This window comes from Scyliorhinus torazame, chromosome 13 (assembly GCF_047496885.1).
Source record: "Scyliorhinus torazame isolate Kashiwa2021f chromosome 13, sScyTor2.1, whole genome shotgun sequence".
Classification (NCBI taxonomy): domain Eukaryota; kingdom Metazoa; phylum Chordata; class Chondrichthyes; order Carcharhiniformes; family Scyliorhinidae; genus Scyliorhinus; species Scyliorhinus torazame.
In genome coordinates, this window is record NC_092719.1 from 205,918,417 (window position 1) to 205,946,015 (window position 27,599).

A 27,599-nucleotide genomic window follows, 5' to 3' on the forward strand; every position below is an offset into this window, starting at 1 on the left:
GTCTAGTATCACAGTAACATTTTAAAGCCCATCATTGCTTTTCTTTTGTTTTTTGAGGTCAGATGGATGGTTAATTTGGAGCACTTGTGGGAGAAACAAGATAAAGCAGTATAACGTCGAGTCGAACATACATATTTTAAAAAACAAACATTTTTTAAGATCTAGTAAATTCTGCAATTTAACTATTAGATTAAAGTTGTGTGGTTCATTGGAGATTTCATCAGATCCACCAGTGCTCTGAGGTTTTGAATAGTTTTTGCATCTTATACTATTGTTTTGCTTGACAATAGAAGTTAACACTACCGTTCTTACTCTTCGCGGTCCTCAAGACTTAGACTGATGTTTGGAAATGTTGTTAGCAGGGTAAATCAGAAATGCAGAGCAATTTCTTCTTGCAAGGTAGTTATCATTAAAATACTGCTCTTTTCAACCAACGTAACATTTAAAAAAGTTTTAATTACAACAGCATTTGTTTCTTTTCATTAATTGTAGCTTCTAATCTTAGATTAGATGAAATGAAATGAAATGAAAATCGCTTATTGTCACAAGTAGGCTTCAAATGAAGTTACTGTGAAAAGCCCCTAGTCGCCACATTCCGGCGCATGTTCGGGGAGGCTGTTACGGGAATCGAACCGTGCTGCCGGCCTGCCTTGGTCTGCTTTCAAAGCCAGCGATTTAGCCCTGTGCTAACCAGCCCCTAGATTAGTTTGTTCATTTAACTTCTCCTTAATTTCCCTGACAGAACTGCTTTCTCCCATTACGAAGTTGTTTGTCACCAAGCCCAAAATTATATCTCAGGGATAATTCTTCATATTCAAAAACAAAACATTCTGTAATTTGCTTTGGCCTCCTTAATCAGAAAGCTGTGCAATAAATGTGATTTGATAAGAGAGGGGAAATATAAATCCAAAAGCTGCCTTTCCATGAGTTTGGTATAGCATGTAAACAGGTGGAAACACAACGCAACAAGTCTTCCTTTTGTTAGATGGGCAGATACACAACCAGAACGCATTCTTATTTTGGGAATTATATGGCAATTATTTGTGTTATATGGAAATTACATTTGGGCATCTGCTGCAACATATTTTATAAAAATATTGATGAACAAATTTGTTAGTGAAGTTATTTACAAAGACTCACTTGCGCACTCAGTATTTGGATGAAAGATACAGCATAGCACAAACATTAAATCTAATGAACAGATCACAAGCATGTAAACCCGCTTCAAACTGTGCAAGGGTAAAAGATATGGGGACAAAACGTTGCTGATATGAAACAGAAGATGCCACTGAAATTCTTGATTTTAAACTCATCCCATCTTTGAGGTGCTGGCCTTAGACTAGTAATAAAATATAAGCTTCAATGATCATTAGGAGCCAAGTAATTCAAAAGAATCTAACAGGACTTACTTTGAACATCCGTGGCGCCACGTAAGAGCTTCTCCCCGACCACATCTGTTTGATAAGTTCAGCATAGGCTTCAGCAATTTCTCCCCTCATTCCCAAAGGGTTTTCCCGATTTAGCTCTTCTTCATACTTTCCTTGCAGGAAGTAATCAGTCAATGGACCAGTATTACTCAAACACTAAAAGAGAGATCAGAAATGGAGAATGCTCTTAAACCGTGTTCAAATATGTGCCTATGAAATTACTATTGTAAGATTGTTAGGGAGCGAGAATACAATTTAAGATCCAGCGACTCATGTATTGAAGCAGGATGAGAACTTTGAATATTTGTGAAGTCTTACCTGCAATGCTGAGTTCATGAAGCAAGTATTACCAAGATTACTTAGACCACAAAGACCTGCTTGGCTTGGTGCATGAGATTCTCTATAATTATAAGAACTATTGTATGAAGATCCATACCCACTCAATCTGAAAAAACAAACACAATATCAACTAAATTCATGGCAATTGGAAATAAGTTTATATATTCTACCTAGAACATATGAAATGTGCAAATTTAAGAAAATGGCTAGATCAGGCAATGACCACATAACAAATCAAACTGTGTAAAATTGTCAGCAAAATTATGTGCTACTTAGGACAACCATACAAAACAGCATCATTAGACATCAAAATTACAGTGCACCACAATGACAGCAAGTAAAAACTGAACCGCAACCCAAAATGCTGAACATGTCAACCAGTCTTCACAGTCATGAGACACTTTTATCTTTTCTAGAAGGTTTTCCCTACAAATAGAAAATACTGTAAAAGATATTTTGTCAAAGCTTTTTGTCTTGCGCTCATCCGGACAAGCGCACGAATACCAACATCAGGGGAAACAACAACTTTAAATTGGATGAGAAGAGTGCGCGGATTGGTTAGCAAGTGAACTCTGATTGCTAGAGGCATTCCCATGGAGAATGCACCAATTAATGGTGACTGACAGTTAACTGCCAAGCGTTATTTGAAAATTTAAACCAGGCAGCTCGACTCTGATTAGTCATGGCATTGCCCTCAGAAATGAACCAGCAAATGGCTTTCACCGATTTAGTTTAGCTCTGTGTACATGTTCTTTCTGTCTGAAAAGAACAGGGCCTTATGTATTTATATATGTCGTTTTCACCATTTGGCGTGATTCCACGATTGGACAATATTTGTCAAATAATCCTCAATATGCTAAAAAGTAGGTTGACAACCAATTTAAGATTGAATGTTGTTGGGATTGCAGTATGATGCATTTGCGTGTCCTGGAAGCTACATATATTAATACACAAAGCCCTGTCCTTTGCAGACAGAAAGTACATGTACACAGCTAAACAATATCAGTGACAGCTATTTGTTGGTTTATTCCTCGGGGCAATGCCTTGGCCAATCAGAGTCAAGCCACATGGTTTAAATTCTCAAACAAAGCTTGGCAGTTAACTGTCAGCCACCATTATCTGGTGCATTCTCCATGGCAATGTCTCCATCAATCGGAGTCCACTTTTCAACCAATCAGCACACTTCTTATACAGCATAAAGTTATTGTTTCTGCTGACATTGTTATTCTTGTGACTGTCCTGAGTGCAAGATGAAAAACTTTGACAAAATGCCTTTTCAGCAATACTCTGATTACCAAACGACAATTTAAACACAGTAAAAGTTAGCTGAGCACATCTACAGTATCAAGGGAACCAGACAAAACAATAAGGCCATGCAATAGAATTTTTCAATGCTACTTTTAACCAGTTCAAAGTGAATGGTATAACAAATATTCATCTGAAAACATTAGAAAGAATACACTCGAGTTTGAGGTTTGTTGAAATAGTGAACACAAACTAGATTCATTATTGCAGCATGCTCGCAACTTTTATTTCAGAAATGTTAAAAATACAGGCCCCAAATAATTATTTTCTTCACAACAGAAAACTGGAGGTAAGAAACAACAGCTTTACAAAACTGGCAAACTTCCAGGAGCTGGATCACGATTATAGGGGAATAACAAAAGGATATCTTCATTTGTCATTGCACTGCAGCAGCAATTGGTCAACTGCTCGTCAGATATAAAGAGACTATGCTACAAAGAAATCAAAATTTCTCAGGATGTTTACATCAAGGAATTTAATAAATTTCAAGATACTTCCATCATTGCTTTTGATGGAGAGGGAGAACACCAATTATTTCAAAATGTAATAAAATGTACATTTCTATTTTACAACAGTTTATGATTTAACTTTACGTGGGTCAAATGAGCAGACTCAACAGGGACCTCAATCTGCGGTTAGACTGGACCCTTATACAGCCAAGATCCTTATGTGAAATTGTGTATGACAGACGGATAGGATAAATGAACAGAAAAGAGAAAATATAGGTTTAGGTGTGAGTGAAGAAAGACTTTGAAATTAAAGCCACCGGGTCACATTTTTTAGTTTGAATTAAAAACTGATTGAGCCATTTAAGGCAATGTCTTTCCACCATGCAGGCACACTCACCCCCTGGTGGAGCTGGAGCTGTTTAATATGTAGCTGGAGTTGCTGGAGTTGTTGCTCTCACCATTAGAGACTGTAGAAGGGGAGGACAAGGACGAGTAGGAGTTGCAGCTAGTCGAGGATTTTGGAGAGGTAGATAAATTTCTGCTGGTGGCAGTGCTGGATCTGTCAGAAAAAAAAAAGGGACGAACACTGATTTACAAATCATATTGCCAGATGCAAGGCAACACTGCCAAGACAATGCTTTTAAGAGCAGTCTTGCATGCCTAGCAATACAATTACTCGAAGAGCTGAGCAAGGGGGATTATAAATGTTATTCTGTCAGAAGTTAATTGATCACTATAGAATGGTAACTGGAACAAGAGTTTGTATGTCTATCTATCATGAGGATCCTCATTGCCTCCGGTGATTCCAGAAAAGCGAAATGAAAGAAATAATAAATAATGGAGGGAAAGAGATAAAAAGGGACAGAATATGATGTTTGGTCATTGTGTTGTAGGGTACTGGGAGAATGCTAGAAACCTCAGTAGGTTTCCCACAGTTCAACCTTGTGACAATGGAAAATGATGACCCATGTCCCATTACAAACACAAATACACAGATGCAATCCTGTCACTGTGCGGCTTTGTCCTCTCTGGATAAAAAGCGAAACTAGGAAAACGTACAATCCTGTGAATTATAAAGCAGTAGACCAAATGCTTTGTCTAGAACTGTCATTTTAAGCTGACAATTACTGACTCCATTTATTAAATCCACTTTTTAAAATTTAAAAACACGTTTTTCCTGTTGCACAATAACAGGCTTATGAGGTGAAGCTATATTTGAAGATATTCCGAGAATTAATGTAGCCAGGTTCTTTTGCTCACTCCTTTTTCTACCAACATTGTCCCTAATCCATCATCCGTACAGGCATGGACTTCTTTAAGATGTGGTTCCATGGGAGCACGCACCATCAATTTCACAGAAGCTTTTGGGTTGCTCCCTACATCATAACTGAGCTTTATCTTGCTTTTATCCAATATCTATTCAAATGAACTTCTATATCGGGCTATCGGATAGAAATCAGAGGCAGGTAAAGATTGTCCCTTTGACCTATGAACTCGAGGCAAATTAAAACACCGTTACCACATGGCTGGAGTCAGCTAATTCCAACATGGATTAGAAATCAAACCAGAGGCCTTCCTGATCTACATGGCTCAACTACCCATGGAAAACCTATCAGTTGCCACCTGAAAATAACATTGAAAATAACAGCAAAACCCATGTTGTACCCAGAATTCAAGAATACTTCTGGGCGGCATGGCAGCACAGTGGCTTCACAGCTCCAGGGTCCCAGGTCTCCTTCAGCACTGTAAATTCTATGAAATTCTATCTATGAAATTTTCATATCAAAATGCCAGTGAAACTTGAAATCTACAGCTTTCTTTTTCAAAAAAGTGTATTTCCCATATATCATTCAATCAAGCCCAGGTTGCCATTGGTCTAATCTGGAAATTGACTGCAAATTTCCTTCAGTAATCTGATGCCATAACAGTGCTCTTAATTCTCCCCATTCTGCAGTGCATATGTACCACACCCTGGGCTACTTCAACATCTTTTAAAATCCATGTGTACAAGCACAGAAATTGCATTTTGCATGTTTACAATGCACGATAGTCCACAGAACAAACAGAAAGATATAATGTGCGAACGATGGACTTCAAAGGCAGACTCAATAGAATCTTTCTTTTCTAACTTTATTACAAGATTCCAACTAATAGAAACAACAGAAGTGGACTCTGCACATGCTTAATGTTTGACCAGGTAACATTTTCCTCCAACCTTAACTGCCTGGTACATATCTTTTTGGCCATAAAAATCTAAACAATGTAGACATTCAATTGATACCAAATAGGTGGCAAAGTTAGGAGTGTCCAGGCAACTGAAAAAGTTTGCTATTGTCTTAGACTATTAAACCGTCAATATGAAATAAAACAAAATACAGCTTATTGCTCCAAGAACAGCTACACAAATCTGTATGGCTCAACTACCCTCTAGGTAGTTCAAAAATGAAACCAAGTGTATGATTTTGTGCAATTCCAGGCTTAAATAATCACACTCATATATCCATCTCATGGTAAATGACATAGCCAATAGGGAAAACAGGACATTCTTAAACATCCACATCCCATTAAATGCTACTTTTAGATTGGCTAAATATGTTGCCCCATTAGATTTGCCTTTAAAAAATAAATGAGTTCGGAGTCTGATGCAGACAATATGAAAGTGCCAAGATATTTGTACTCGCATAAAAATATTAGTCCTCAGCCACTTTTCCCCAGTATTATTAGCATCCATCTGAATAAAATGGCAGCAATGTAGAAAAATGTAAATGATAATTTAATTATTTGTTTATAGAAATACTAACATGAGAAATAATTCAAAATAATTTTAGGAACTAACAGATTGAAAATACAATTCTCAAAACACTTGTGCTTAAAAGCTAAAGCTGAAAGTAAACACACAGTTCATAGAACATAGAAAATACAGCACAGAACAGGCCCTTCGGCCCACGATGTTGTGCCGAACCTTTGTCCTAGATTAATCATAGATTATCATTGAATCTACAGTGCAGAAGGAGGCCATTCGGCCCCCTGAGTCTGCACCAGCTCTTGGAAAGAGCACCCTACCCAAACTCAACACCTCCACCCAACACCAAGGGCAATTTGGACATTAAGGGCAATTTATCATTGGCCAATTCACCTAACCCGCACATCTTTGGACTGTGGGAGGAAACCGGAGCACCCGGAGGAAACCCACGCAGACACGGGGAGGACGTGCAGACTCCACACAGACAATGACCCAAGCCGAAATCGAACCTGGGACCATGGATCTGTGAAGCAATTGTGCTATCCACAATGCTACCGTTCTCCTGCCTTTAGCTGTAGATGCAGGTATAAACTGCCCAAATTACCTGACAGCTTTTGTAGATCCACCCGTTGGCAAATTTAATGAGCTGCCATGAGATGCACAAATTGCCCTTCTGCATGGTACTTGGAGATTGATAGAAAGGTAAATTGTTGTAGGCAAGCAACAGCAGCCGCCGCGTAAAAGCACCATTATTTTCTTCCCAACTTCCTCGGACTACAAACCCTCCATGGCCCATAGATCAAGGAAACAAATTTCTGACATCCACCAACAGGAGTAATTCTAACATGAAAGCACAAGGTAGCTTTGGCCACCTGGCCTCTCCAGAACACCTCCGAAAGTTCAGAAGAAGAAGAATCGCTTATTGTCACAAGTAGGCTTCAATGAAGTTACTGTGAAAAGCTCCCAGTCGCCACATTCTGGCACCTGTTCGGGGAGGCCGGTACAAGAATTGAACCCGCGCTGCTGCCTTGTTCTGCATTACAAGCCAGCTGTTTAGCCCAGTGTGCTAAACCAGCTCCTGCACGTGCCAAATCAAACTTCATGTCAAATTGCAAGTCAACTTCAGGTAACCACACTTTTTCCTCGAGTACGGGAGGAAATTTATGTTTTGTAACACTTCTCAATGTACTTCAGACAATTACTTAAGGGCGCAATAAATTATGTGAATGGCAACTTGGTATTTACATAGTGCCTTTTAAGCATTCTCACATAGTCTAAAACAAACTTTGACCACAAAGTCGCAGAAATATTAAGCCAGAATAATAAATGATTCTATATATAAATCACACTTTTCTTCCACACATTAAGTTACTTTATTGTAGAGAGGTTTAGTTTGTCTTTCATTTAATTGACCTTATATGCATTGTGACGCCCTCTGGATCCCCCCCACCCCCCACCCCCCCCCACCCCCACCCCCACCCCGGGTTTTGGCTATGTTTTGCTTTTATTTTCCGGGAAAGCTCCCTCCTCTTCTCTTCATTTGTGGTTTCCCCACCTTCCTTCCGTCTTCTCTCCCCACTGCCCCCGGGTTGTGCAATCCATTGGTTCCTCATCTATCTTGGTTTTTTATTAACTTACTCCTCGTTGCGGGCCTCAAACAGGTTTTGAAACAGGCCAACAAATTGCTCCCAAGTATCCAGGAAGCCTTCCACCGACCCTCGGTGGGAGGAATTCCCAGGTGGAGAAATTCCGAGAGGTCAGCGAACCAGCCTGCTGCTGTGCGTGGTGGTGCTGCTGATCGCCAGCCTAGCAGGTTTCTCGGACGTGCGATTAGGGAAGCGAAAGCAAGGGCGTTAGCCCCCTTCTCCATGTGTAGGTCTGGCTGTTCTGATACCGAGAAGTTTGCCACTATCGGGCATGGCTTCATCCTCACTCCCACAACCTTGGACATTGCCTCGTAGAAGGCTATCCAGAACCCAGCTAGTTTGGGACAAGCCCAGAACATGTGAATGTGGTTGGCCGGGCCCCTCTGGCACCGTTCACATTTATTTGCCACTTCCGCTACCACTGGGCTCGTTGTGTATCTTGTTAAGGGGGTGGGAGTGCTGCTGTAGCCAGGGCCCGGAGGGCCGTTCCTTTACATGAGGCCTCCTCCATTTGTACCCAATCTGTGCCGGGTTCTTGTACCCACCCCTCACTCTTTCTGCCCAGCCATTGCTGCCCAGTGGTAGTATTGTAGGTTTGGTAAAGCCAAGCCCCCTTTGATTTTCCTTCTTTGCAATGTCGGTTTGGGAATTCTTGGGTTTTTACCCCCCCCCCCCACCCAACACAAATGCCATGATTAGACTGTTTACATTTTGGAAAAAGGTCTTGGGGATGAAGATCGGTCTGCACTCTCCCTGCCAGGGAGAGGGGGAGTGAGCCCCACCTTTGAAAGGCCTTTTTTATTTCCTCCACAAGGAAGGCCAGGTTCCACTTGTGGATCTGTGTACAGACTCTGGCTATCTGGAGCCCCAGGTAACGGAATCTGTTCTGGGACGGTTTAAACGGGAGCCCCTCCAGCTCTGTCCCTCCCATATTTGGGTTCACTGGGAACGCCTCACTTTTGCCCAGGTTAGGTTTGTAGCCCGAAAAGGTTCCAAACTGAGGCTTTGCAGTATTGCCGTCAGTCCCTCCTGTGGCTTTGAGACATAGAGGAGCAGGTTAGCTGCATAGAGTGAAACTCTGTGCTCTCTAGCTCCTCTCCGGATTCCCTTCCAGCTTTTCGCATCCCGCTGGGCTATTGCTTGGGGTTCAATCCCTAAAGTGAACAAGAGTGGGGACAGGGGGCAGCCCTGTCTTGTTCCTCTCTGTAGCTGGAAGTATTCAGAGCTGGTGGTGTTAGTTCAAATACTCGCTTTGGGACCGTTGTACAGGAGCCTCACCCAGGCAGTGAACCCCGTTCCTAGCCCAAACCGTTCCAGTACCTCGAGGAGGTAGTTCCATTTGACTCTGTCGAAGGCCTTTTCTGCGTCCAGGGAGACGATCACCTCCGGTGATCTCTCACCGGGAGGGGTCATTATTACGTTCAGCAGCTGCCTGATGTTCGTTATGAGCTGCCTACCCTTGACAAAGCCCATTTGGTCCTCTGCAACCACCTCTGGCACGCAGCCCTCCAGCCTTTTGGCCAGGACCTTTGCGCGTATTTTCGCATCCACGTTCAGCAGTAAACTGGGTCTGTATGATCCACATTCCGTAGGATTTTTATCGTTTTTGGGTATCAGTGAAATTGTGGCCTGTGCTAGTGTGAGGGGCAGAGTGCCCCTTGCCAGTGAGTTGACGAAAATGCCCCTTAGGTGTGGGGCCAGGACTGGTGCACATTTTTTGTAGAAGTCCGCCAGGAAGCCGTCAGGTCCCAGTGCCTTCCTCGCCTGCATGGAGCTGATGCTCTCCATGATTTCTTCCAGATCTATTGGTGCTTCCAGCACCCCCCGTCTCTCTTCCCCCACAACTGGTAGTTCCAGTCTGTCCAGGAACTGTTTCATCCCCGCATCCTTGTTGGGGGGCTCAGAGGTGTACAGTGCCCGGTAGAAGGTCTTAAATGCCAGAATGACCTCCTTTGGTTCTGTTATCAGTCTGCCTCTGCTACCCTTTACCTGCGCTATTTCCCTCGTGGCTGCCTGCTTTCTCAGCTGGTGAGCCAATAGGCAGCCAGCCTGGTCTCCGTGTTCGTAGAAGGTCCCCCGTGTCTAGCAGAGTTGGTACACTGCTTTCCTAGTGGATAGGTTTAAGTCCATTTGCAGCTTTTCCTCTCCGTCAGCAGCTCCACAGTCAGGGCCTTGGAATATTTTCTGTCGACTTCCAGACTGGAGTCCACCAGTTTTTGCCTGGCCACCCTCTCTTCCCTATCTCTGCTTCCCTTGTAGGCTATGATCTCTCCTCTAATCACGGTCTTCAGTGCCTCCCAAAACGTGGAGGGTGCGACTCCCCGTTTTGGTTGTTACTATGCCCGCGATATTTTTTGGCAGAAGGCCTTGTCGGCCAGGAGGTCCGTGTCCAGCCTCCATGCGGGGCGCTGGGCATGGCCTGTCTCCAACCTTACATCCATGTAATGTGGAGCGTGGTCGGAGATAACGATTGCGGAGTAATCCGCTCCCGTGATCCCTGGAAGCACCGATTTCCCCACTGCAAAGTCAATACGGGTGCACACCTTGTGCACTTGTGAAAAGTATGAGAATTCCTTTTCTCCTGGATGCAGGAACCTCCATTAGTCCATTGCCCCACCTGTTCCATAAAAGCTCCTTAGTTCCTTAGCCACGCCAGTCTTTTTCACTGTTCTGGGGTTTGATCTGTCGGTCAGTGGATCCAGAACGCAGTTAAAATCGCCCCCCATAATCAGTTGATGTGTGTCAATGTCAGGGATTTCTGCCATGTTCTTCTTTATGAATTCTGTGTCATCCCAGTTGGGAGCGTACACATTTACCAGTACAACTGGTGCCCCTTCCAGGACACCGCTGACCACGACGTATCTTCCCCGTGGGTCCGTAACTGTCTTGGTTTCTGTAAACCTCGTCCTCTTGTTAATTAGTATTGCTGCCCCCCTAGCCCCCGTCCCGTAACATGAGTGGTACGTCGGTCCCATCCAGCCCTTCCTTACCAGCAGTCGGTCCTTCACCCTCAGATGCATCTCTTGTAAGTAGATTATGCCTGCTTTTAGACTTCTTAGGTAGGCGAAGACTCTGGATCTTTTCAGTGGGCCGTTGAGTCCCCTTACGTTCTAGGTGACAATCCTGGTGGGGGGGGGGGTTTCTGACAACACGGTCCTGCAGGGTCACCCATATTTAACCTGTCGATGCGCCCCTGCACTCCGGGGTTTCCCTTTGTTAGGGGGCCGTCCAAAATGACCACGTTCGCCGCTCTCACCATGAGGTCGGGCCCTAGCGCTCCAGGGTTTCCCTTTGGCCAGGGGGCACCCAACATGGCCGCCAGCTATGTGGACGCCACGTGGATGCGCCCCTGCACTCCAGAGTGTCCCTTCGCCCTGGTTCCCTCCCGAGTGGCTGTTTGCGGCGGCATCTTGGTTCTTCACCCTTCTCCATGCCTGCCGAGGCCTGTGTCCGTTCTGCTTCTCTGCCTCAACCTTCTCATTGCTTCTTTTTTGTTCTGCGCTCCTCCCCCTATCCCCCTCCCTAGTCCCTGTCCCTCCCGTGTTTTTCCCCCCCTTCTGCCCCTCATCCCCTCCTCTTTGTGCCAGGCGCTCCCTCTCCCCCGAGAGGCACACCGTGGCCCTCCTTTCTTTCTGCCCTCCTGTGTTGACCCTCATAGCTAGGGCGGTAGCTCCCCTCCCACTACTTGACCAGCTCTGGCCCTGCTTTACCTTCCTTCTTCCACCCCTTGTCTCGCCCTCCTGTCTCCTCATCTCACCCTCGCTCCCCTTGCTCTGCTCCCCCTCCTCACATTGAGGGAAGAGACGAGCCCGAAAACAAGGCAGTACAGTCCTGCGTAAAACAGAAAACAAATGTGTACAGTTCATGATCTTATTGTCTCTGTTTGCGGTCTGACCTCCCCTCTTTGTTCCGGTTCTTTTATCCCCCCGCCCCTGTGGCTTTCCTTGTGGTTGCGGCTGTTCCTCCCTCAATTTGTTTGATTTAACGAACTCTCCAGCCTTTGCTGGGGTGTTGAAATCCAGTTCCTTTCCCTTGAATGTTATCCAGAGTCTGGCCGGGAATAACATCCCAAATCGCACCCCACTTTTGCAGAGTGCTGATTTTGATCTGTTGAACTCGGCCCTCTTTTTGTCAGGTCCGCCCCAATGTCTTGGTACATCCTTCTATTCTTCCCTTCCCACAGGCACTATTTTGGCTGATGGGCCCACCTTAGGATTTTTTCCCGATCCTAGAACCGGTGCAGCTTCGCAATAATCGCTCTGGGCTGCTCCCCGGCTTTGGGCCTGGGTCGAAGCGACCTGTGTGCCCTGTCCATTTCTGGGGGCTTTGGAAAGCCCTCCCTCCCCACTAGTTTGTCTAGCATTTGGGCGATGTAGCCCGTTGGGTCTCTGCCCTCCATCCCTCTGGCAGACCCACTATTCTGCCGTCTGGACCTGATTTCCTGGTCCTCCACTTTCCCTCTTAGGCTCCCCGGGCGTTACCAACCTTCTCACCTCGGTTTCCAGAGCTACAATCCTGTCGCTCTGGTCCGAGGCGGCCTTTTCCAACTCCACGATTGTTTTCTCCTGCGCCTTCACCTTTCTTCCCAGGCCTTCGATGGTTCGCAGCATTTTGTCTGTCGTCTCCGAAAGCACCTCCTTCATCTTCTTGTGGAGCTCCGTCCTGATCGCCTCCTTTATGCCGTTTAGCTCACTTTTCATAACGCTTCTCCATTCTTCCTCTTGTGCGGGGAGGGGGATGGTCGCCACGCTCTGTTCCTGCTCCGCTGTTCGGCTCCCCAGCGTTTCCCCTTCCTGGTTCACCTGAACCTCTTTCTTGCCTCGTGGGGCCGTCTGCCTGTGCGTCCGCAGCTCCTGCCCTTTTCCTTTGCTGTTGCTCCTTACATCTCGCCGTTCCCCCGATTTATTGTTATTTGCAGGCATATTCCTTTCATGTGTCTTTCGCCCTTTGCTGGGTTTTGGTGGAAAGAATTTTTTTTTAAACATTTTAAAATTAAAAAAAAAAAAAAAAAAAAATTTTTTAAATTTCAGGAGAAAAAAAATGTATCCTCTCCGTGCTCTTTGAGCCCTCCGACTATAAAGTTCTTTCTTAGGGATCAAAGTCGCGATCCCCGATCCTCCTCCACGTGCAGTCGCTCCGCTGAACTCACTGGGACCAGTTTCTCCTCTCTCGCCCTTTTTAAATCTCCGGCTCCTTAGAACGGAGCTTTGACAGGACGAGGAAAGCAGTGCCTACTTCGAATGGCTCTAATTTTTTTTAAAAACCACCGGGGAACCCCCGAAAAAGACCGGAACATTGAGGATCGGCGGGAGCCTATCCTTAACGCAGCCGCTCCGCTCGCGAACGCCACCGGAACCCCTACTTCCCATCTTAAACAAAGGGACAACATTGGCTATTCCCCAGTCCTCCGAAGCCTCGTCTGTGGTCAAAGATGATGCAAAGATATCCGTTCATGCCCAAGCTATTTTTCTCTTGCCTCTGACAGTAACCTGGGATATATCCCATCCGACCTAGGAGGCTTGACTACCTCAAAGCAGAATAAGACCGAGTCAGCTGAAAACATGACTGTTAATGGTGGAGTGATAGAAATTGGGTATTTGCAAGAGTCCAGGATTGAACAAGCGTACAGCTGTAGGGCAGGAGGAGGTTACTTGGATAGGCAAGAGTAAGATCGCAGAGGGATTTGAACGCAAGGATAAGGGTTCGAAAATTGATATCTTGCTGGACCAAAAGCCAATATACCGGACTAAAAGCCAGTATACATCAAATTTGTGCACGATCTCACAAACAGCAATACCATGGCAAAGCAGTTGATAATTTTTGGTGGTTTCAAGGCAGACATATCGGTCAACAGAACATCCCGGTATTTGAGTAATGTCATGTGATGAACGCAAGAAATTGTCTTTTTTTTAAGTAAAGTTATTAAAACCTGGGTTAAGGTGCATACAGACAGTATGTCGGCGAAAGCTGCGATTAAGGGGTCATAAAAGTGAGTTAATCATTGATTTTGCAGGTTGAGGCGTTCTGCTAATGGCATATTGTTTATGTTTAAAGGGCAACTGTGGTGTAGATAATTTGAGGGGTACTGTGTTTGGTCCTGGCTAAATAGGGTCATGGGACATCTTGTGGGAGGAGACAGAGAACACCTTATGCTTTGTGTACAGATGATGCAATTAAGGGAAGGAGCCAGGTCTGTCTGACAAGTTAGTTCTTCCTCAGCTTTTAATCTGAACAGAGGTGTTTCAGCTTTGGTCCTGAAAGGTTCTCTCGCCAAAGAGTCTGCACAGAGGCAAGCAAGTAGAAACCTGATTTTTAAACTTTTGAGTGGTATTTGGACTATATTGGTTTGCTTCAGGAATACCTGAACCACCCAGAAAGATAGATGATACCTTGTACAACATTTAATCCAAAATCTGGCATTTTAGTACAGTAACGCACTGGCTTGTTGACCAATGGCTCTCATCTCCAAATTACAAAATTCAAACCCAACTCAGTAAATTGAGATTATATGTTCATTTCCAGGAATTGGGCTTCAACTTTTGAGATCTAATGGATGATGGCAGCACCAACACTGCAAAAGAAATAATGATACCTAATTGATTATAAAATGTTTCACAACATCTAGAAGTTGTGAAAGGTGTTAGAAAAATGCTTTCTTTCAAATTGAACCCACTGAAATTGATGAAAAACCTTTGTTCAAAGTCAAGATCACAAACAGAATAAATTAGAATTCCAACAGCTTTCATGTTCTTCACAAAATCATAATACAAAACATTCAGCAGTGGAATGTAGCAAACATTATTGGGGTAAGTTAGTTTGCTGTAACAAGTGAATTTTTGTGGATCCTGAAAAAAATAATTCTGAAAAAAAGTTAACTGCCTTTTGATTTGAACTACAAATTTTAAATTGTAAGTCAAAATATTTGAAATGTTCAAGAATATAAAGCCGTTTAAATTTTGAAAGTTAACTCATTGCACCTGCAACATTTTTTTCACTTTGATAGTTTCAGAACTAGGGATGACTTCTCTCATCTGGTTAAATTTGTGCAGCGAGCACCTTGAATGATCCCTGAAGGGCAGCACGGTAGCACTGTTGCTTCACAGCTCCAGGGTCCTAGGTTCGATTCCCGGCGTGGGTCACTGGCTGTGTGCAGTCTGCACGTTCTCCCTGGTTCTGCGTGGGTTTCCTCTGGGTGCTCCAGTTTCCTCCCACAAGTCCCGAAAGACATTCTGTTAGGTAATTTGGACATTCTGAATTCTCCCTCTGTGTACTCGAACAGGAGCCGGAATGTGGCGGCTAGGGGTTTTTCACAGTAACTTCATTGCAGTGTTAATGTAAGCCTACTTGTGACAATAAAGATTATTAAAAAGAAAGTAGGCCAGCATCTGCTCTGGTGGGTGGAACTTCTAAATGATGACGATATAAAACTTAAAGTCATCATTCCCATTAAAAGGTTTTGGTGTCAGCAAATTGGAGGCAATTTATTTTTTGATTAGATTTCACCTTGAAACTGGGACAAGGGAAGAAAGGGTACCACTAAACATCAGAAAGAAAAAATGTCAAATACAGCAAGACTTAAAATTGAATCTTTAGGCTGCCCACCACTTTAACCATTGGGGCAGCCTGCCCTGAAATCTTTAAAGACAATGCTGAGAATGACAAAATATCCTGAGAAAATGTGGACACTTTAAAAGCACACACTTACTGACCACTTAAGGGAATCAATTCAAATGCTAGTCTCAAGAAGAAAACAGGATGCAAAATGCTCCTGTTGCCTCCAGAGTTTTAATGTTAAACACGCATTACCACTGCCTCAAGAAATTACGGTTGCCTCCAGAGTTTTAATGTTAAACACGCATTACCACTGCCTCAAGAAATTACGGTATACCACATTATCATAACTTACTTTGCTTGAGATGTTTGCCTTGGCCATGTTCCATCATCATTCTTCTGTTCTATTACTAAAACCTGAAAAAGATGCAATATACTTGGTTAATACCAGATCAGTGCTTCACAGCACAACCAGGCTAACTGCATTGGGACTTAGTTTTAAAGTGGCATCTCTCGCTGTCCTTTTATTACCACTTATTTACGAACCCAAGACAACAGACATGTAGTCTGCTCTCATTTCTATGCCAATGCCGCAAGATAATAAATGTGACCCAGTAGGGAAGTGCTTAGTTTCTGCCTTGTCCTTTCAAATGCTTCAAATAAGGATGTTGTATATGGTGTATTGTTCATGAGAATCAGTTGTGCTGAATTTGATACAACATACTAAAACAGCAGACTTGAGGATATGCTGTTAACCTTCATTTTCTTCCTCCCGCACCTAACCTGATCCTACATTAATCAACAAAGTTATTCTTAACCAGATAGCAGAAACTCCAAATTATTTCTGCTTCCTTTATAGTGGTGCCTGGATTCTACAAGCCCTTCCCACATCTGTATGGGTGCAATCACAAGTCGGACCTTACACATAAGAAATAGGAGGGTAGGCCATTTGTGCCCTCGAGCCTGTTCCACCATTCAATTAATTCATGACTGATCTTATTCTGGCCTTAATCTCTATGCCGCCCAGAATCCTTGATTCTCTTGTAGGTCAAAATTTCAGGCCACAAAGTTTAGAACATTACAAGAAACAAATTAGGGTTACAGAAAGGTTAGTAAAGAATCACCAGAACAATGGTTAAATATGAAGAATTTCAAAAGAAATGTTTGAAAAATACTTTTAAAACCTGAAATAGCGAAGGTTAAAGGCATTTCGATCAGATATTTTCAAATGTGAAAGATGATTTTGCGAGTTGGCAAATTTGTAACAAGAGGACAATAATGGCAGAAATACTCCACACAGGGTTGTTAGAACATGGAACGCTTCACCATAAATAGTTACAGAACAGAGACTATCACTTAAAAGTGAATTGATTTTGTAACAGAAGAGGTGGGAAATAGAAAGAATATGATTAAGAGCAGTGAAAGATTAGCATAGATGGTTCCAATCAGCTATAAATATAAACTTGTTTCAATAGCAAATAAGGGAATTAAGACAAAACTACAACTCACCTACTAAAAATTAAATCTACCTGCTGTCTTGTACCATATGTCACTGATGCGAAATCAAGAATCCTCTTAATTGCAAACAGGCCATCAGCGACAACCATCAATCTGACATAGCTGGTATTTTACAGCAGTTGTAGACCAGAAATCTGCTGTGCGACTTCCGGGTGCGGCGATGACCAGCTGAGTCGCACGTTTCGGCAGCTCCCGGTGAAACGGACTTTTGGGCTCTTGATAGGAGCCCCAACGGCAATTTTGATGGCTAAAAACACTGTGCGGTAAACCAGAAGGGAATCCCCCCTGGATACGGATGAAAAAAGGAGGAGAAAGTGGCCGGATTGCAGTGGATCCTTTAGAACAGCGGCAAGGAAGGCAAGCAAAAACCAAGATGGCGTCGGAAGGTGGCAGTTTAACATGGGGCCCTGAACAACAAGAGTTCTTGAAATGCTGTGTGGAAGAGATAAAAAAGGAAATGAAGAAAGAGCTGTTGGCCCCGATACTACAGGCGATCGAAGGGCTAAAGGAGGAACAAAAGACCCAGGAGCGGGAGCTTCGGGTCGTGAAGGCAAAGGCAGCCGAGAATGAGGATGACATACAGGGCCTGGTGGTGAAGACGGAGACGCATGAGGCACTTCAGAAACGATGTGTGGAAAGGTTGGAGGCACTGGAGAACAACGCAAGGAGGAACAACCTGAGATTCTTGGTCTTCCTGAAGGTGTGGAGGGAGCGGACGTCGGGGCATATGTGAGCACGATGCTGCACTCGTTAATGGGAGCGGAGGCCCCGGCGGGTCCGTTGGAGGTGGAGGGAGCATACCGAGTGATGGCGCGAGGGCCGAGAGCAGGAGAAATTCCCAGAGCCATAGTGGTGAGATTCCTCCGTTTTAAGGATAGAGAAATGGTCCTTAGATGGGCAAAGAAAACTCGGAGCAGTAAATGGGAGAACGCGGTGATCCGCGTTTATCAAGACTGGAGTGCGGAGGTGGCGAGAAGGAGGGCGAGCTTTAATCGGGCCAAGGCGGTGCTTCATAAAAAGATAAAATTTGGAATGCTGCAACCGGCAAGACTGCGGGTCACATATCGAGGGAGGCACCACTACTTTGAGACGGCGGATGAAGCGTGGACTTTTATTGTGGAAGAAAAACTGGAATGAGCGGGTTATTAAAAAGAACGTTTGAACAAAGTGGTGGGGCGAATGTGGGGGGCAAAGAGGGGGGTTAAAAAGGGGGAAAAGAGGAGTTTTATGTACTAATCCTGCGATGTGGTAACCTTTCTCTCTTCCACAGGTGGGGATGTGGGGAGATGGGGAGGTGGAGGAGATGGGGAGTTGGCCATTGGGGGCGGGGCCAAGGGAGAAGGGCAGGCTTGGTTCCCGCGCTATGATAATCATGGCGGGAATAGAGAAGCAGGAAGGAGGGGGCGTCGCACGGTGCGACCCGAGGTCACGGGGGGAAGCCGAGGTCGGCCAGAGTTTGCTGACTTCTGGGAGCAACATGGGGGGAGTAATTACGCTAGCGGGGGATCTAGCGGGGGGGGTGGGAGGCGGGAATTACTGGGTTGCTGCTGCTGGGGAGAGGGGGGAGCTGGTATGGGAGGGGATGGGCGGGGGGGCACGGCCTGGGGGAGATACAGCTGCGTGGAAACCGGGTGAGGAGCTGGAAAAAGGGGATGGCTAATCGACAAGGGGGGGGGGGTAGGAAGCCCCCCAACCCGGCTGATCACGTGGAACGTGAGAGGGCTGAACGGGCCGATAAAGAGGGCACGGGTACTCGCACACCTTAAGAAACTTAAGGCAGATGTGGTTATGTTGCAGGAAACGCACCTGAAACTGATAGACCAGGTTAGGCTACGCAAAGGATGGGTGGGGCAGGTGTTCCATTCGGGGCTAGATGCGAAAAACAGGGGGTGTGGCTATATTAGTGGGGAAGCGGGTAATGTTCGAGGCAAAGACTATAGTGGCGGATAACGGGGGCAGATACGTGATGGTGAGTGGCAAACTACAGGGGGAGACGGTGGTTTTGGTAAACGTATATGCCCCGAACTGGGATGATGCCAATTTTATGAGGCGGATGCTAGGACGCATTCCGGACCTAGAGATGGGAAAGCTGATAATGGGGGGGAGATTTTAATACGGTGTTGGAAGCAGGGCTGGATAGGTCGAAGTCCAGGACTGGAAGGAGGCCGGCAGCAGCCAAGGTACTTAAAGATTTTATGGAGCAGATGGGAGGTGTAGACCCGTGGAGATTTAGCAGACCTAGGAATAAGGAGTTCTCGTTTTTCTCCTATGTCCATAAAGTCTACTCGCGAATAGACTTTTTTGTGCTGGGAAGGGGGTTGATCCCGAAGGTGAGGGGAACGGAGTATACGGCTATAGCCATTTCGGATCACGCTCCACACTGGGTAAGACTTGGAGATAGGGGAGGAAACAGGAGGGCGCCCACCCTGGAGAATGGACATGGGACTAATGGCAGATGAGGGGGTGTGTCTAAGGGTGAGGGGGTGCATTGAAAAGTACTTGGAACTCAATGATAATGGGGAGGTCCAGGTGGGAGTGGTCTGGGAGGCGTTGAAGGCGGTGGTTAGAGGGGAGCTGATATCAATCAGGGCACATAAAGGGAAGCACGAGAGTAAGGTTCGGGAGCGGTTGCTGCATGAACTTTTGAGGGTGGACAGACAATATGCGGAAGCACCGGAGGAGGGACTGTACAGGGAAAGGCAAAGGCTACATGTAGAATTTGACTTGCTGACTACGGGCATTGCAGAGGCACAATGGAGGAAGGCACAGGGTGTACAGTACGAATATGGGGAGAAGGCGAGCAGGTTGCTGGCACACCAATTGAGGAAAAGGGGAGCAGCGAGGGAAATAGGGGGAGTGAGGGATGAGGAAGGAGAGATGGAGCGGGGAGCGGAGAGAGTGAATGGAGTGTTCAAGACATTTTATAAAAAATTATATGAAGCTCAACCCCCGGATGGGAGGGAGAGAATGATGGGCTTCTTGGATCGGCTGGAATTTCCCAAGGTGAAAGAGCAGGAAAGGGTGGGACTGGGAGCACAGATCGAGGTAGAAGAAGTGGTGAAAGGAATTAGGAGCATGCAGGCGGGAAAGGCCCCGGGACCGGATGGATTCCCAGTCGAATTCTATAGAAAATATGTGGACTTGCTCGCCCCGGTATTGACGAGGACCTTTAACGAGGCAAAGGAAAGGGGACAACTGCCCCCGACTATGTCTGAAGCAACGATATCGCTTCTCTTAAAGAAGGAAAAGGACCCGCTACAATGCGGGTCCTATAGACCTATTTCCCTCCTAAATGTAGATGCCAAGATCCTGGCCAAGGTAATGGCAATGAGAATAGAGGAATGTGTCCCGGGGGTGGTCCACGAGGACCAAACTGGGTTTGTGAAGGGGAGACAGCTGAACACGAATATACGGAGGCTGTTAGGGGTAATGATGATGGCCCCACCAGAGGGGGAAACCGAGATAGTAGTGGCGATGGTTGCCGAGAAAGCATTTGATAGAGTGGAGTGGGATTATTTGTGGGAGGTGTTGAGGAGATTTGGTTTTGGAGAGGGGTATGTTAGATGGGTGCAGCTGTTGTATAGGGCCCCGATGGCGAGCTTGGTCACGAATGGACGGGGATCTGCATATTTTCGGCTCCATAGAGGGACAAGGCAGGGATGCCCTCTGTCCCCATTATTGTTTGCACTGGCGATTGAGACCCTGGCGATAGCGTTGAGGGGTTCCAAGAAGTGGAGGGGAGTACTTGGAGGAGGAGAAGAACACCGGGTATCTTTGTATGCGGACGATTTGCTACTATACGTGGCAGACCCGGCGGAGGGGATGCCAGAAATAATGCGGATACTTGGGGAGTTTGGGGATTTTTCAGGGTATAAATTGAACATGGGGAAAAGTGAGTTGTTTGTGGTGCATCCAGGGGAGCAGAGTAGAGAAATAGAGGACCTACCGTTGAGGAAGGTAACAGGGCACTTTCGTTACCTGGGGATCCAGATGGCCAAGAATTGGGGCACATTGCATAGGTTAAATTTAACGCGGTTGGTGGAACAAATGGAGGAGGATTTCAAGAGATGGGATATGGTATCCCTGTCACTGGCAGGGAGGGTGCAGGCAGTTAAGATGGTGGTCCTCCCGAGATTCCTCTTTGTGTTTCAGTGCCTCCCGGTGGTGATCACGAAGGCTTTTTTTAAAAGGATCGAAAAGAGCATCATGGGTTTTGTGTGGGCCGGGAAGACCCCGAGAGTGAGGAAGGGATTCTTACAGCGTAGCAGGGATAGGGGGGGGCTGGCACTACCGAGCCTAAGTGAGTATTATTGGGCCGCTAATATTTCAATGGTGAGTAAGTGGATGGGAGAGGAGGAGGGAGCGGCGTGGAAGAGATTAGCGAGGGCGTCCTGTAGGGGGACTAGCCTACAGGCTATGGTGACAGCCCCATTGCCGTTCTCACCGAGGAACTACACCACAAGCCCGGTGGTGGTGGCTACACTGAAGATTTGGGGACAGTGGAGACGGCATAGGGGAAAGACTGGAGCCTTGGGGGGGTCCCCGATAAGAAACAACCATAGGTTTGCCCCGGGGGGAATGGATGGGGGATATGGAATGTGGCAAAGAGCAGGAATAACGCAACTGAAATATCTGTTTGTGGATGGGAAGTTCGCGAGTCTGGGAGCGCTGACCGAGAAATATGGGTTGCCCCAAGGGAATGCATTCAGGTATATGCAACTGAGGGCTTTTGCGAGGCAACAGGTGAGGGAATTCCCGCAGCTCCCGACACAAGAGGTGCAGGACAGAGTGATCTCAAAGACATGGGTGGGGGATGGTAAGGTGTCAGATATATATAGGGAAATGAGGGATGAAGGGGAGACTATGGTAGATGAACTAAAAGGGAAATGGGAAGAAGAGCTGGGGGAGGAGATCGAGGAGGGGCTGTGGGCAGATGCCCTAAGCAGGGTAAACTCGTCGTCCTCGTGTGCCAGGCTAAGCCTGATTCAGTTTAAGGTATTACACAGGGCGCATATGACTGGAGCACGGCTCAGTAAATTTTTTGGGGTGGAGGATAGGTGTGCGAGGTGCTCGAGAAGCCCAGCGAATCATACCCATATGTTTTGGTCATGCCCGACACTACAGGGGTTTTGGATGGGGGTGACAAAGGTGCTTTCAAAAGTAGTCGGGGTCCGGGTCGAACCAAGCTGGGGGTTGGCTATATTTGGGGTTGCACAAGAGCCGGGAGTGCAGGAGGCGAGAGAGGCCGATGTTTTGGCCTTTGCGTCCCTAGTAGCCCGGCGCAGGATATTGCTAATGTGGAAAGAAGCCAAGCCCCCGGGGGTGGAGACCTGGATAAATGACATGGCGGGGTTTATAAAGCTAGAGCGGATTAAGTTTGTTCTAAGGGGGTCGGCTCAAGGGTTCACCAGGCGGTGGCAACCGTTCGTCGAATACCTCGCAGAAAGATAGATGGAATGGAAAAAAGAAGGCAGCAGCAGCAGCCCAGGATCGGGGGGGGGGGGGGGGGGGGGGGAACCAGAAGGACTCTCAGGGTTGTTAATATATACTGTATAATATGTATAGGTCGTTGCGACAGATAATTATATATTGGACTGTTAAATTATATTTTTGGAGAGTGTTACTTGTGATAAGGCAGTTGCCAATTAGGGTTAGTTTTCATTTTTGTTATTTATTATTTATTCATTTTCTGTTTATAAAATAGGTCATTGTTATTTGTGTTGTTATAATATTGTGTAAAGGATGCACAATGTACTGTGTTGGTTGACCAAAAATTTTCAATAAAATATTTATTAAAAAAAAGAAATCTGCTGTGCAATTGTCAGCTTTAACTTCAGTACATGCCTGTAGACTACACCACCAAACTAAAAGTTCATCATAATTCAGCGACTCAAAGCGAAATCAAGCTTTATTTGTGGTAAAGGCAGTCACAGCTTCTGCAATTCCCATTTCCCTTTGCTTTCGAAGCATAGAATTCCTCCAGCGCAGAAGGAGGCCATTTAGCCCACCGAGTCTGCACCGACCCAACAGCTTTCTGCTTTTCAATTACACCAAACTCCAGACTTTATGCCTTTGTCACCCGTTATCAACCACGATGTTTGACTGTTCTTAATAACACTTGTACATAAACAAGAACCACCTCTGAATACAGCTATCAAGCAAGGATAAACAAATCTACTTTAAAACCACTTGTCTGTTCCTTACCAGTAGTTCATCTTATGTGACTGCTTAGAGACAGTGGACTGGTCCATATTTAAGAACTCAGCGACCAATTTAAATGAGTATGCCACCACTGTCACAGACTTCATCAGCAAATGTGTGGACGACTGCGTGCCAAAGAAAGCAGTACGTGCGTTCCCCAACCGGAAACCATGGCTCAATCGCGAGATTGGCTCCCTACTGAAGGACAGATCTGAGGCTTTCAAGACAGACGATCCTGACCTATACAAGAAATCCAGGTATGACTTCCGCAAAGCCATCCGAGATGCCAAGAGAGAATATCAAACCAAGCTAGAGTCACAGGCAGACTCTCGGCGGTTGTGGCAAGGACTAAACAACATGACGGGCTACAAAGCGAAGTCGCACAGTATCTCTGGCAGCCGCGCTCCCCTCCCCGATGAACTCAATGCATTCTATGCTCGGTTCGAGAAGGTAACCAACAATCCGCTGTCGAGTGCCCCAGCAGCCCATAATTCGCCCATACCCACCATCACAGCTTCCGAAGTCAATTTGGCCTTCCTGAAAGTGAACCCTTGGAAAGCGACGGGCCCAGATGGGATCCCTGGTCGTGCACTCAGAGCCTGCGCGGACCAGCTGGCAGAGGTATTCGTGGACATCTTTAATCTGTTCCTACTCCACTCCGAGGTCCCCACCTGCTTCAAGAAGACCACCATCATACCGGTACCAAAGAAGAACCAGGCAACGTGCCTCAATGACTACCGTCCAGTGGCCCTGACCTCCGTCATAATTAAGTGCTTCGAGAGGTTGACCATGAAGCACATCACCTCCATACTCCCAGAATGGCTTGATCCACTGCAAGTCGCATACCGCTACAACCGGTCCACAGCAGGCGCCATTTCCCTGGCCCTACACTCATCCCTAGAGCATCTTGAAAACAAGGACTCCTACATCAGACTCCTATTTATTGACTACAGCTCAGCCTTCAACACCATAATCCCAGCCAAGCTCATATCAAAGCTCCAAAACCTAGGACTTGGCTCCCCACTCTGCAACTGGATCCTCGATTTTATTTTTTTTAAAAATTATTTCTATTAAGGTTTTCACAGAATATCAATAACAAAATGAAAAAGGAACCCAACAGGGTTAAATACAAAACACAGTCAAAAAACAACCCTCCATACCCCCCTCCCCCCGTACATAAATAATAAATTAACACCCTGACTTAAAACAAAGCCAACATAGCAAATATTTACACCCCCTCAGATCTCCCAGTGTAAATAAACATAAAGTAAACCTCCCCCCCACCCCCGTGCTGCTGCTGCCTTTGACCAATGTCTACCGTTCTGTCAGGAAGTTTAAGAACCCTTGTACCGACCCTCTCAAGGCGAATTTCACCCTCTCCAACTTAATAAACCCCGCCATATCGCTGATCCAGGATTCCACGCTTGGGGGCCTCGCGTCGTTCCACTGAAGAAGAATCCTCCGCCGGGCTACCAGGGACGCAAAGGTAAGAATACCGGCCTCTTTCGCCTCCTGCATTCCTGGCTCCTCTGCCACCCCAAATATTGCGAGCCCCCAGCCCGGTTTGAACCTGGATCGGACCACCCTCGACACCGTCCTCGCTACGTCCTTCCAAAATTCCTCCAGCGCTGGGCATGCCCAGAACATATGGGTGTGGTTTGCTGGGCTCCCTGAGCACCTAACACACCTGTCCTCACCCCAAAAAACCAGCTCATCCTTGTCCCGGTCATGTGTGCCCTGTGCAGCACCTTAAACTGTATGAGGCTGAGCCTCGCGCATGAAGATGAAAAGTTCACCCTTTCCATTACTTTGCCTACCACCGAAGTAAGACTAACTGGCCTGTAATTCCCAGGGTTATCCCTAGTTCCTTTTTTGAACAGGGGCACGACATTCGCCACTCTCCAATCCCTTGGTACCACCCCTGTTGACAGTGAGGACGAAAAGATCATTGCCAACGGCTCTGCAATTTCATCTCTTGCTTCCCATAGAATCCTTGGATATATCCCGTCAGGCCCGGGGGACTTGTCTATCCTCAAGTTTTTCAAAATGCCCAACACATCTTCCTTCCTGACAAGTATTTCCTCGAGCTTACCAATCTGTTTCACACTGTCTTCTCCAACAATATCGCCCCTCTCATTTGTAAATACAGAAGAAAAATACTCATTCAAGACCTCTCCTATCTCTTCAGACTCAATACACAATCTCCCGCTACTGTCCTTGATCGGACCTACCCTCGCTCTAGTCATTCTCATATTTCTCACATATGTGTAAAAGGCCTTGGGGTTTTCCTTGATCCTACCCGCCAAAGATTGTTCATGCCCTCTCTTAGCTCTCCTAATCCCTTTCTTCAGTTCCCTCCTGGCTATCTTGTATCCCTCCAATGCCCTGTCTGAACCTTGTTTCCTCAGCCTTACATAAGTCACCTTTTTCCTCTTAACAAGACATTCAACCTCTCTTGTCAACCATGGTTCCCTCACTCGACCATCTCTTCCCTGCCTGACAGGGACATACATATCAAGGACACGTAGCACCTGTTCCTTGAACAAGTTCCACATTTCACTTGTGTCCTTCCCTGCCAGCCTATGTTCCCAACTTATGCACTTCAATTCTTGTCTGACAACATCGTATTTACCCTTCCCCCAATTGTAAACCTTGCCCTGTTGCACGTACCTATCCCTCTCCATTACTAAAGTGAAAGTCACAGAATTGTGGTCACTATCTCCAAAATGCTCCCCCACTAACAAATCTATCACTTGCCCTGGCTCATTACCCAGTACTAAATCCAATATTGCCCCTCCTCTTGTCGGACAATCTACATACTGTGTTAGAAAAGCTTCCTGGACACACTGCACAAACACCACCCCATCCAAACTATTTGATCTAAAGAGTTTCCACTCAATATTTGGGAAGTTAAAGTCGCCCATGACTACTACCCTATGACTTCTGCACCTTTCCAAAATCTGTTTCCCAATCTGTTCCTCCACATCTCTGTTACTATTGGGGGGCCTATAGAAAACTCCTAACAAGGTGACTGCTCCTTTCCTATTTCTGACTTCAACCCATACTACCTCAATAGGGTGATACTCCTCGAACTGCCTTTCTGCAGCTGTTATACTATCTCTAATTAATAATGCCACCCCCCCACCTCTTTTACCACCCTCCCTAATCTTATTGAAACATCTATAACCAGGGACCTCCAACAACCATTTCTGCCCCTCTTCTATCCAAGTTTCCGTGATGGCCACCACATCGTAGTCCCAAGTACTGATCCATGCCTTAAGTTCACCCACCTTATTCCTGATGCTTCTTGCGTTGAAGTATACACACTTCAACCCATCTCCGTGCCTGCAAATACTCTCCTTTGTCAGTGTTCCCTTCCCCACTGCCTCATTACATGCTTTGGCGTCCTGAATATCGGCTACCTTAGTTGCTGGACTACAAATCCGGTTCCCATTCCCCTGCCAAATTAGTTTAAACCCTCCCGAAGAGTACTAGCAAACCTCCCATTACACAAATCAGTGGTTGCATGTCTACACTGGTTTTATCTCATGTATTTTGCAAAAACCCACACCATTGCAGCTGGGATATCACAAGAAACTGGTTTTAAAAAGTCTCCATGCTTGAATTTTCATAACTCCAGATACCATGATTTGTAATGAAAGTCAAAATGTTAATTATTAAAAGGATGCAAACGTAAAATGTAATGGTGGCTGAAAACTGTGCCCTTATTTTTCAAACCCTTACACTTGGTGTTGCATTTCCATAGAAACTCAATTCATGATGATAGATCAAAATACAAAGCTGCTTATTCACATTGGATTACATAGGATATACGGCCCACAAACAGGCCATTCGTCAACCAGTGCACATCAGCATTTATATTCCACTCGAGCCTTCTCCCATCTTTTCTCATCCAAATCTCCCATTGTAACAATCTATTTTCTTCTCCTTTATACACTTGTCTAGATTCCCCTTAAATACATCTATGCTGGTCACAAGAAAGTAGCACTATTTACAGTCCTGGTGATAGCGATGACAGGAAGCAGCAAAATATGGAATTTCACAATATATTGGTTAACTGCCACTAAAAACTCTCTACAAAACTGATTCAAAAACATCCTCTTTAGAACTACATTTTGTCTTATCACAGTGCTTAACTTTCATTTTGGGATCAATGTGGACCAAGTAGGGCAGGTCGAAGGTGGGAGGGGGCACAGAGAGAGCTGGAAAACATCTGCAAAAATCACTTTCTCATAAATTCCACCCACTTGGATTTCTTCAGCCAGAGGGTGGTGAATCTGTGGAACTCTACTGCAGAAGGGTGTGGAGGCCAAATCAGTGTCTTTAAGACAGAGATAGATAGGTTCTTGATTAATAAGGGGATCAGGGGTTATGGGGAGAAAAACATATCAGTCATGAT

At 45.7% G+C, this 27,599-nt stretch overlaps 1 protein-coding gene across 2 annotated transcripts in view; it reads right to left on the minus strand.

The window, feature by feature from the left end:
- Positions 1–27,599, minus strand: part of usp4 (ubiquitin specific peptidase 4 (proto-oncogene)) — a 135,772-nt gene that overhangs the window by 70,337 nt on the left and 37,836 nt on the right. The window contains exons 6-9 of one of the 2 annotated variants that reach the window (XM_072472958.1): positions 15,816–15,877; positions 3,918–4,079; positions 1,746–1,872; positions 1,410–1,583 (exon numbers count right to left, since the gene is read on the minus strand). In XM_072472958.1, coding sequence (XP_072329059.1) covers positions 1,410–1,583; positions 1,746–1,872; positions 3,918–4,079; positions 15,816–15,877 — 525 coding nt within the window. The remainder of the gene's footprint in view (positions 1–1,409; positions 1,584–1,745; positions 1,873–3,917; positions 4,080–15,815; positions 15,878–27,599) is intronic. The other variant, XM_072472959.1, reaches the window with a different exon arrangement.